This window comes from Acomys russatus, chromosome 1 (genome assembly GCF_903995435.1).
Source record: "Acomys russatus chromosome 1, mAcoRus1.1, whole genome shotgun sequence".
Lineage (NCBI taxonomy): Eukaryota > Metazoa > Chordata > Mammalia > Rodentia > Muridae > Acomys > Acomys russatus.
The window spans coordinates 83164875-83175811 of record NC_067137.1 but is presented as its reverse complement, the minus strand read 5'-3'; the positions used below and the strand labels follow the sequence as shown (position 1 = coordinate 83175811).

At 50.9% G+C, this 10937-nt stretch overlaps 1 protein-coding gene across 1 annotated transcript; it reads left to right on the top strand.

Annotated features, from left to right (window-relative positions):
- Nucleotides 1-6535: 6535 nt before the first annotated feature.
- Nucleotides 6536-9838, top strand: LOC127190433 (homeobox protein SIX1-like). The gene is given in 4 exon segments (XM_051147448.1): nucleotides 6536-7058; nucleotides 7060-7083; nucleotides 7085-7380; nucleotides 9373-9838. Coding segments are annotated over 4 exon segments (855 nt in total). The 5' UTR covers nucleotides 6536-6818; the 3' UTR covers nucleotides 9668-9838.
- The last annotated feature ends 1099 nt before the right edge of the window (nucleotides 9839-10937 follow it).

Here is a 10937-nt window from a genome sequence, read left to right as displayed (position 1 = left end):
TCAGCGCCCAATTTGTCCGCAGCACTTTCTTCCGCAATTCAAAAGTATTACGGTGTTTTTAAAAAGTATCGCGGCAGTGGCGTGGCAATTATCCTGGGCTCGGGTTACTCTAATGGCTTTAGACTTAGAAATGGAAGACACAAAAGCGGAGAACGTGTCGATCGCCTCGGGGCTGAGCCTGGCCGAGGGATGGGGGAAGCCGATCGAGGACTGGGGAGAGAGAGAACCCGCCCGGAGCTGAGGCTGCTGGCTCTGTTTTCCACCAGCCAGAAGGAAGAGTTGGTCTTTTGCCCCCTGAAGTTAAAGTCTTCCAGCGACGGACCCTTAGAGGTTGGGGGTGAAGAAAGGCTCTTGTCCTGACGTGACCAGGCCAGCTGAGAGTAGGGGTTTGAGTCTGTGACGGGTTGAGAACTTTTAAATACTGCTAGGACCAAGGAGCTGGGTCAAGGGTCTGAGGCAATGTTGGAGAATCTGGCCTCTTCTCGGAAACCACATTGAAACTGGGGAGGAAGCGGAGGAAAGGGAAGCCAGCTCTGAGAGGTGGGGAGCGGTGAAAGGCAGGCCTGGCCGGCCGGCGCGACGAATGGCGTGGCGGCGGGGGTGGGGGGGGGGGTGGACACACGCACGGGGGAAGCCTGGGAGCTTGCCGCCAAGGTGAGACTCTGCAGGAGCCGTAGAGGCTCAGAGACAGCCAGGCTTCTGCACACCAGGGGGCTGGGGTACGAGAGACGGTCCACAAGTCTTCATTTCGGTCCTCTAGGGTGACTTGGGCCTGGGCAATGACGCTGGAAAGAAAAGGGTATACTAAGAAGCACTCGGAGGGTGCCTTTGTCCTGCGCACAGAAGTCTGTTCATCCCTGCAGGCTGCGGCGGCCACACTGTGTGTCTTTCTCCTTCTGTTCAAACCAGCCCCCACATCTGAAGTAATCAGCAGCTGCGGAGGGACTCGTCCCCCTGGCATCTCAGGTTAAAGAAAGAGGTCCAGGAAAATGTGGTAGAGCCATTACAAGAAATCCGAGCTGCAGTCATCAGGACTCCAATTGCCATCGCATTAGGATTGATTAGAGACCAGCAGTACCGTAATGGACCCGGAAAGAGGGGCAGCCGGGGATTATTAATATCAGAATGTGTTGGGAGGGGATGAGCAAACTGGGGAGGGAGACGTTTTAAGTTACTAGGATTTATATATAACTACAGGCTTACCTGAGGAAACCGGATAGTCAGGGAATCACACACACAATAAATCTATTGCATCTAAAATTTCATGAAGTCTGATTTGACAGAGAGAGAGAGAGAGAGAGAGAGAGAGAGAGAGAGAGAGAGAGAGAGAGAGAGACTATATGACGAAAGGCAGGCTAACATTTAGTTTTAAAATAAACATGTAAATTTATAAATTGTAACGATCCAAGTAAAGAGATGGGGAGAGACACAAACTGTCTGCATTCCTTCCTACTGGAACTTAAAAACAGTTTTTTTTTCTCTAGCTATCCTGATTTTTATCTCATAGAAATGTGTTTCCATTTCCTCTATATACTTTTTTTTTTTTGCAGTCTGTATAGATTAATAAAAGAGTTACAAATACAGCAGTGATACCCGGATAGTGGTTTTTGTTTTGTTTGTTCGAGATATGAATGATCAGGATCCCAAAGAGATGTGCAGGAGAGAGCACCTTTCTCGGTGTATGAGCCAAAACAAATCAGCCCCTGATGGTACGGGCTGAAATGCAGCTCACTGGATAATTAACTCCATCTTTCCAGTCCACCCTAACTGTTTATTTAGTGTCACCCTGCATTACCGTCACTAGCACTTTCCTCTGAACAGGAGGAGCTGCAGGCTTTTCACCTCCCCAAAGGAAATTCTTCTAACTGAGACAGATGTGGTACTCAGGATGTACATTAGTTGAGAGAGAGGAAGGGGAAAGTTGATTGGAAATCCAATGGAAGGTAAGCACTCTCGGGAGTTTTCATCTTGCAAACTTGCTCCAATGTAATATTTCAGAAGAATGGGACGGTGAGTCTCACAGTCTCAAGAACTGATTCTGACAGCTCACGGTCCAGAAAGGTGATTGCCACCCGAGGTTGAATGGAATCTTCTGATTCAGACGACCACTGGTGTCCCTGGGCTGAGCCTCCTCAGAGTGCTGCTGAAGGAACAGGAAGAAATAAGCAAAGGGTGGAGGAGAGAGGAAGAAGGGGCTGGAAGAAAGGAGAAGGAGGAGGACCAGAAGGAGAAAGCAAGAGTGGAGACAATGAGCAAATGAGTGACAGCTCAGGTGCAGACAAAATAATCCACTTTTCTTTGAGCAGTATAGGGAATGAGACCAAGACACACATGGGAGACAACCATAATACCTCCCAAACTCGGGGGCCAAGCACCCTTTCTTGTTCCCCTTAGTGTATTTTCAGTAGGAGGAGGGAGGGGGCTGGGATTGGAAGCTCAGATTGGTCGAGAACACAGCTAGGCTGTACGCGTTTGGAGGTGTCGCATTCTATCTGTGCCTCTGTGCCTCTCGGTGTGGAGGTTGAGGTGGCGTTCTCTGGAGCTGCACGCGGTAGTCGGAGAACGGGTTTCAGGCGGAGGATTCCAGCTGGTTCTGTTTGTCCAGGTGTGGGAGGGGGTGGCCGGCTGTCGGCTGGCACCCTGGGTCAGCCTAGTCTTTTCGCACCACGGAAGTAGGAGCTCTGTCCCCACGCTCCCCCGCTTCCAGGAGAAAGCCACTACCACCCCTTACTCCCATACATAAATATATTAAGGCTACAGACAAATCCTCATTGTTTAGAAATAAGCCGAGGAGGCCAGGAGGCCGGACGGCTCCCTTCAGCGAGGCAGGACCAGGCAGAGAGGACGGGTGGGAGGGAGGGGGCGGGGGCCGCTCGGATCCGGTGTCGCGTTGCAGATTCCCACTAAAGATAACGAAACGTGATCTATTTTTCAGAACAGCAAGTGGATGGGAAAGAACCTTGACAACACAAAACTCATTTACTAATGGACTGGTTTTGAGTTTCTCCTCTCTGGGTCCGCAAATCTCCCTTCCTGATCCCTCGGCCTATTCAGTCCTCGCAGGCATCGGCGTTCTGCACTGGGCAGGTGGGCGGCAGCTCCCCAGCGTCGCCCAGGACCTGAACCGGTTCCCAAAGACCTTGGGCACGAGCAACTTCCGTCAAAGCGGAGGGAAAAGATCCGAGTCTTCCGCATTGCCACACAGAGATGACTAGTTTATTGAAGACGCCCTTGATTTCCTAATCTGTAGGTAGGGTGGGCGCTCCTACTCCTTCTTGATGGTAAAGGAACTCCAAGAAACCCGACTGAGATCCTCGAACCATCTTGCTTCAAGCCAGGGGAGGAAAACAAAAACAAGTAGGTCTCAGATACAGGGTTTTGGTAAGAGGCCTACGTCAGCCCAGAAGCTCCTAACGTTTTCTCCTTGGCCTTTCCGGTCCGTGCTTAAGTGTCCCTGGCCACAACCTGCACTGCAGAGGTACCGGGAGCGGAAACCCGACTTCGAGAGTCTTTCTCCCAGCTTCAACCTACTAAGCCCGAGCGGGCTAGAGTTGTTGGGTTTCCTTTAAATTCCCGAAGCATCTCTGCTTTTCATGAGATTTGCATTGACAGCAAAGGTTTTATATTACAGAACAGCTCAAACCTTTCTGTGCGCGATTTAAAATGGATCATTTGGTTTATGTGGTTTGTAAATTCATGTCATTTTACCTCTTTTAGTGGTTTTCAGTGAAAGGTTCCATTTTGGGAAACCTTATATATCCAAGCCAATAATTATCATTTATAACAATTGGTTCCCTTAACTGAGGGATCCAAATAGTAGGTAGGCTCTTCGGTACAAAACGCAGAGCACTTTTCCTTTTTAGTTAAGTGATCTATTGGATTAAACGGGAGGGGGGGGAGGCTGGTGCGTCCAGGCCCTTTCTCCTTGTCCCGCTCCCGCCCCCTCCCCCACCCACCACCCCCCGCCCCGTGTCTCTGAGAAAAAAAAAACTTTTTTGTCCTTCACTTCGCTGCCAGTTATCACAGGAACTATGCCACATCTCTTCCCATTTGTCACTCCTCTTTCCACTTGTCACCAGTGTCTGGTGTAGTTCTGATTTCTTTTGAACAGAGATAAAAAGAAGAGGGGTCTGGAGGGTGGCGGAAAATGCTGGTCACACACTGCCACCGCTCTCCTGCAGTCCTCTGTAGACGTAGACATACCTGTGCTTATCTTCAAACTACACTTTCCCTTCACTACACAGACAGGTGACTACAAAGGGCACGCAGTACTCAACGTACCGTTTGTCTTTTAAGAAGTGTGACTCTGCTTATACCCCTCCTCCCATTTTAATTGTGCACACTTGTTCCAGACTTTAGGGTACTGATTTTGAGAGCCCATATAAGTCCCCACTCTGCTCCTCACACAGCTGCCATGTCAATAAGGACTGTTCCAAGCAGAGACATTCCTCCTGGCAGGACACTGCAGCTCCCTAAGACTTCATCTGAAACTGTCATGAGCACTAAAATAAGACAGGGAGGGAAAATTACCAGGCACACAGCCTTGGGCTCAGCAGTGCCAGGCTTCCAGTTTAGAAAGTAAGTCATTGGGCACACCATGTGGCAGAGACTCTTTTGAAATAATACACACCATTAAATGCATTAAAAAAAAAAAAAAAACCCAAGCCTAAATGTAATGTATCAGCATCTGCATCCAAGGTTTAATTGCATGGGATAGACAGAGGTTTAAGGAGGCAGAAAGCATTGTGTGAGAGTTCATCAGAGCAGGGGCTTTCTGTCTCCTTGTGATCTCTTGCGGGGGGGGGGGGGCATCCTTGAGGTGGGAACCCTTTACGAGTGTGAAATTCATGTTGCAGGGTGCACTGGACTGGGTGCATTATTTTAAAACCATATAAATAATACAAAGGGAAACCCTTCCTTCACTTAGAGCTCAGAATGCAAAAGCTTCTTTGGCTGATGGAATCAAAACACTGAGAGAAGACAAGCAAGTTTAAAGAGCCCCGTGTTTGCTCCCTGCCGTTCTTTAAGAGGGCACACTGAAATCAAAAGCATTTTTGAAGAGTACTTAAAATTCTGTTTTGAACTTATCTAATCAGAGATAAGTATAGTCATAAAGTCACTCTCTTCCCCCCATTTGGCTTCCCTTATCTCCACACAATGTTCTTATCTCCTGCCAGTCCTGGCTACTGACAACAGATTATCTTTGTTTAGAGAGGCTAATTGTTTTCAAAATCTTTTTTAATAATTGCTTTGGAACAAGGTGTGCAAATGAGGCTTAAGATAATTACGGCTTCATTTGTTTGTGCAGTTTTACTAAGCATTCTCCACACAGGAACAAAATAGCAGATGATGGGACTGAAACTGCAGGACATCTCTCATTCTCTGGCAGCAAAATAGGCCAGCGTGGCAAAACACACACACACACACACACACACACACACACACACACACTTTATTTAATCTTCTTGGAGCCACTGTGGCTTTGAGCTTTGAGCTTTGAGGGCAGTGTCCCTCTCAGAGCCGGGCAAGGATTGTGTTACAGCAGGGTGGTTATTGGAGCTGGGCACAGTTTTATTTAATTTACACCCCATTCCGCGCCTTTTGCACGAGGTTCCCAAAACATTTTTTTTTTCTAATGGCAAGTAAAGCTTTTCTGAGTTCATTGGTAGCAGAAGTTGCGTTGAAAAACGCAACCGTGCAAGTGGGGAAACTGAGTCCAGAAACCTGTCGACGTCAGATGCTAAATCGCAAATGAAGCCCTGGTGTCTCTATTGGCTACTGTGCCAGGGTCAAACCTTCTGGTCCCACTTCTAGAGGCACTTTGAGAATGAGGGGAATGTTGCCCAGATCAGAGTACGTGCGACCTTTGAGAGGTGTTGGGGGTTAGGGAAAATGGGCGGCGGAGGAGGGGGGGGGGGGGGGGAGGTGTGGCTCTTGAAGCTGAAGCTAACTAAACCTGGGAGAAGACATTCTCTGAGTGCCTGCCGCACCCGAGTCCTAGTCTGCTCTTGTATTATTTATCGCGTTCCATAAGCTATTCATCAATCTATTATTTATTCATCTCAACATTAAGGTAATTAAATATGAGCTCACCGGGAAAAGCCAAGACTGCAAGGGACAGGGATAGGGCTATGGCGAAGAGGGTCATTAGAACGTCTGCAGCCATTGATTTGTGCAGAAACGTGCGAGGCTTCCCTTAGGTGACACTAAAGAGGGCGCCGCTCTGCAAGGTCCTGACTTGCTCACCACCCTTTTCAGCACCCTTTTCCCTCCTCCCGACCCCACATCACTTCCCACCTCTCCGGGTCCTTCTCCTCCCACCTCTCCCTATCTCCCCCACCCCTACCCCCACCCCGGCTCCGCAGCTTCGCCCTCCCCACGCAGGGCGGCGAGGCGGCGCGGTTTTGCAGCCGGCCGGGCGGCGCGCAGGCTGGCCAGCTTCGGATAGGCGCCGCCCGCAGCCAATCAGCGTGCCGGGGACGCTGCGCGCTTTAAGGCTGCAGCGCGCAGAAACAGAAACCAAGTTCCCCGGCAACTAGCAGCATCCACCCGGCGGCAGGCGGGAGCCATCGAAGCCCGGAAGGCTGCAGAGTACGCCAGCCACTTGGAGTCCAGCTCGCCCCTACTACTTCTTCTCTTCTTTTCCCTTTGGCTCCCACCCGCCGAGGTCCGACTGGTCTTTTCGCCTTTGCCAAGTCTAGGGAGGGGGTTAGGAGCAGCCGCGCCCCCCTCCCCTCGGCAGCCGCCCCCCCTCCCGATTTCTCAATTCCTCTCACTGCCGCGTGCGCCCGGGCCCGTGCGCCCCGGCAGCGCCAGCCATGTCGATGCTGCCGTCGTTTGGTTTTACGCAAGAGCAAGTGGCTTGCGTGTGCGAGGTTTTGCAGCAAGGCGGAAACCTGGAACGCTTGGGCAGGTTCTTGTGGTCACTGCCTGCCTGCGATCACCTGCACAAGAACGAGAGCGTGCTCAAGGCCAAGGCGGTGGTCGCCTTCCACCGCGGCAACTTCCGTGAGCTATACAAGATCCTGGAGAGCCACCAGTTCTCGCCTCATAACCACCCCAAAACTGCAGCAGCTATGGCTGAAAAGCTCACTATGTGGAGGCCGAGAAACTTCGCGGCCGACCCCTGGGTGCCGTGGGCAAATATCGGGTGCGCCGAAAATTCCCACTGCCGCGAACTATCTGGGATGGCGAGGAGACTAGCTACTGCTTCAAGGAGAAGTCACGAGGCGTGCTGCGGGAGTGGTACGCGCACAACCCCTACCCCTCGCCGCGGGAGAAACGGGAGCTGGCCGAGGCCACTGGCCTCACCACCACCCAGGTCAGCAACTGGTTTAAGAACCGGAGGCAAAGAGACCGGGCCGCCGAGGCCAAGGAAAGGTACGCGGCGTGCTTGCTCAGGTTGGGACGACCCCGGGAAACCTCATCCTTCGCCCCTTTCTTCATCCTCCGCCCCGCAGGCATCCCAGAGGAGTCTCTAGCTATCCGGCCGAGGTCCGTGGGGCGGCGCCCCGGCCCTGGCGACTCTGCAGTGAAAGTTTATGAATCCTAGGGTTGCCTGCTAGGGACTGGGCCGTGTTTGCGTTGAGCACCCTCGCGTAGCTTTCTTTGGTAGGGAAGAGTGTCAGGAACTGTCAGCTCTGGGTTTGTTTTTCATGCCTTCCTGGCTGGCTGCGGCGAAGAGAGGGGGTGGCCAGAGAGTTTGTAGATTAAAAGGAAGGGGTATTGCCTAGTATCGCGAAGGAAGAGGTTTAGTGTGGCGGAGGGTCTCAAACCTCTGTCCTTTAGCTACGGATTGAGGCTGATTTGAGACGTCCGCTCGGGGGGGTGGGGGGGTAATGACTGCCGGCTCGTTACTCGCTTTCTCCAGCGACTCTATGGATGAGAGTTCTGCTTTATTCCGCGCTAGTTGGACAAAGGGTGGAATCTTGTGAAGAAATTCCCTAAAAAGAGAGCTCTGGGGAAGTCACTGCTGGGTGTCGGATCAGAAGCTCCAAGCCGGGAGAAGACTGCCGCCTGCCGCGCACCCTAGAGCGTGGCCGAGTTGCTTTTGCTAGCCCCGCCACTGTCTCCGCGGGCATGGAGAGGGGCTCCAGTCGGTGGCCTCTCCCGCCCCGGAGCTCGGAAGCAGAACTTAAAAAAAAAAAAAAAAAAAAAAAAAGAAAGAAAGAAAAGAAAGTCTCTGCTTTTCCCTCCCCGCGCCGACGCAGCAGCTGCTTGGTCCGGGAGCTGCACAGCCGAGCTGCTGGCCGAGGTTCGGGGGCGCGCGGGGCAGGCGGCGGCGAGCATGGCGTGGAGCGCTTGGCCTGGGGACCTGGGCGCAGGGCCCTGTTGGCTCTGCTTTGTTCGCTGGCAGTCTCGGGGCCGAAGATCTAGCTTCCACGATTCCCCACAGTGCCTGCCTAAATTCTGCGGAAAGGGGCTGTCCGAGAGAGACCCTGCTGGAAAGGGAGAGTGCAGACCCGGCGGTTGCTAAGCGTGGGGCTCGTGAAAAGCGGAAGCGCCAGCAGGGACGTCCTATAGTTGACTGGGACCGGGTGCGGGGACTGCCACTCGGTCGTGCGGGGCCCGCGAGCACCCAGCCGGGGCGGGGCAGCCAAGTTTTTCCTGCTGAGAAAGGGGGGGAGGCTATGGATTGTTGGCGAGCAACTTGAGAGGAGGGCAGGAGGGGCTGGGAAACAAACCAGAAACAACGAAGTAGAGATTGCACGGTTCCAGCTAGCCTTTCCTTTACAAAACGGCGGGTCCCCAAATCCAAGCGGAGGCCCACTCCCATATGAAATCCGAGAGACTGGCTAAGTTCCTTGTGTTTACTCAGGTCACTGGGCCGCTCTGGGCACGACTTCCCATGACTTGTCCTAGGTCTCTGGAGCCTCAGTCTGTGGACAGGGGCAGGGAAACTGGTCGTCTAATTGTTTCCTCAGACGGAGACAGGAGATTGACTTGGGTCATCTCAAGCATTTGTGCACCGGGCAGTTTGTCTCCTGATCATTTCTTTATCTCAACAGCCATTTGTCAGAAGGCTTCCAAACTGTTACTTGGAAATATGGGGCTAGTTGATAGGTACTTAAACACAGCTGCTTGAACAAAATTGCAAACACCTTTTTTTCTTTCCTGCTTATTTTAAACAAACCCGTCTCATCCTACTTTGAGAAGTACAGAAGAGAAGGGAGCTACCTCCAAGCAACAGGCTCCCTATTTCTCTAGTCGGTCTCTTCACTTCCCCCATGACCCTTGGGGCTGGGTGGGAGGCAGAGCTCCTCCGTTTGGGTTGGTGACAGATTGCACAATTGCCCTTCCCTCCTTCCAGCCCCCCCCCCTTCACCTCACACTTTTTTTTTTAACCATATGGTGTTGTCCTCTATTTCCCAGGGAGAACACTGAAAACAATAACTCCTCCTCCAACAAGCAGAATCAACTCTCTCCTCTGGAAGGGGGCAAGCCGCTCATGTCCAGCTCAGAAGAGGAATTCTCACCTCCCCAAAGTCCAGACCAGAACTCGGTCCTACTGCTACAAAGCAATATGGGCCACGCCAGGAGCTCAAACTATTCTCTTCCAGGCCTAACAGCCTCACAGCCCAGCCATGGCCTGCAAGCTCATCAGCATCAGCTCCAAGACTCTCTACTGGGCCCACTCACCTCCAGTCTGGTAGACTTGGGTTCCTAAGTGGAGAGGTACTGCCTGCCCCCCCCCCCCCCAAGGATGGCTGGAGCAGCAGCAACCAAGCGCAGCAACTAGGGACACTTGTACATAGAAGCCAGGAACAATTCTGCAGCTTGTTTCTGGAGTTCTTTGTGGAGAAGAGAACGACGGGGTTTCACAAATGTCTTTTTAAAAATTACAACCAACAGCGATCTCAATTGAGCATTGTCTCCCTCTTCCCTCTTAATACTCTTGCGTTTCCCCTCCCACTAGAAAGGTCAGGAGGCAAAGCACCCAATCTTGGTTCTGGGCAACCCAGGCATCCATTTCAGTAGCCTCTTTCTCCACCTCTTCTTCCTCGTCTTCTTTCTCCTCTTCTTCGTCTTCTTTTAGTGAACAGAAAGTACAAGTCAACTGGATTTTAGTTGTTTTCTTTTAATTTATTTATGGAGAATCGGTTTGGGGAAGAGGAAAAGGAAATGAAGTGGAAAGAGAGACATCAAAATAATGAAAACAAGAAACCTCCAGTCTGAGAGGAACTGGCTGCCTTCTTAAGATGATTAGGAAAATGTAATCATAACTGGGGTTTTTTAATGGGAAAATTAAGTTTACATTTTTCATATTTAGTGTTAAATAATTGTATGTAGAGGAAAATGAAAGGACAGTATTAGTGGGGAAACAAGTGCCTAAATGTCTTAATGCTCTCTATGTGCGCTGCTTAGGAGGAGGGGTGACATTAGTGACACAGCTATTTTTTTTGTCAAATTTAATGGGGGTTTTGGTGGTTGTTTTGTTGTTGTTTTTAATTTTTATGACAAACTTTAAAAGTGTACCGATGCGGGAGGGGGGAAAACCACTTTCCTAAATGTCATCACTTCTTCCCTCAGAACTTTCCTGTCCGTAGGTTGCCTCTGCCCAGAGGACTCTGCTACTCCTAGTTTCTGCCTGCAAAAGGGGGGGCCAACAACCCAACAACCTGGCATTCGCTACAAAGTCAGCGTGCGTTCTTAGGCTTCTTTTCTATTGTACCTAAACCAGTCTAAATTAAAATTCAGTAGACCACCAGGAGTTTGATTCTGTTTCTGAAAGGTGAGTCTGTATTACTGTCATCGGGCCTATTTAAGAACAAGTTTTCTTGCTTTCTTCGTAGTAGTTATGAATTGCAGGGTATTTTTGAAGTCTAGCACCTGAAACCAAGAACAGTGACTAGGCTAATGACGAAAGAGAAGACATTTAACCTTGGGTATTTATTTATTTTTATTATTTAGAAATGCAGTTTTGTTTACCACGGTTT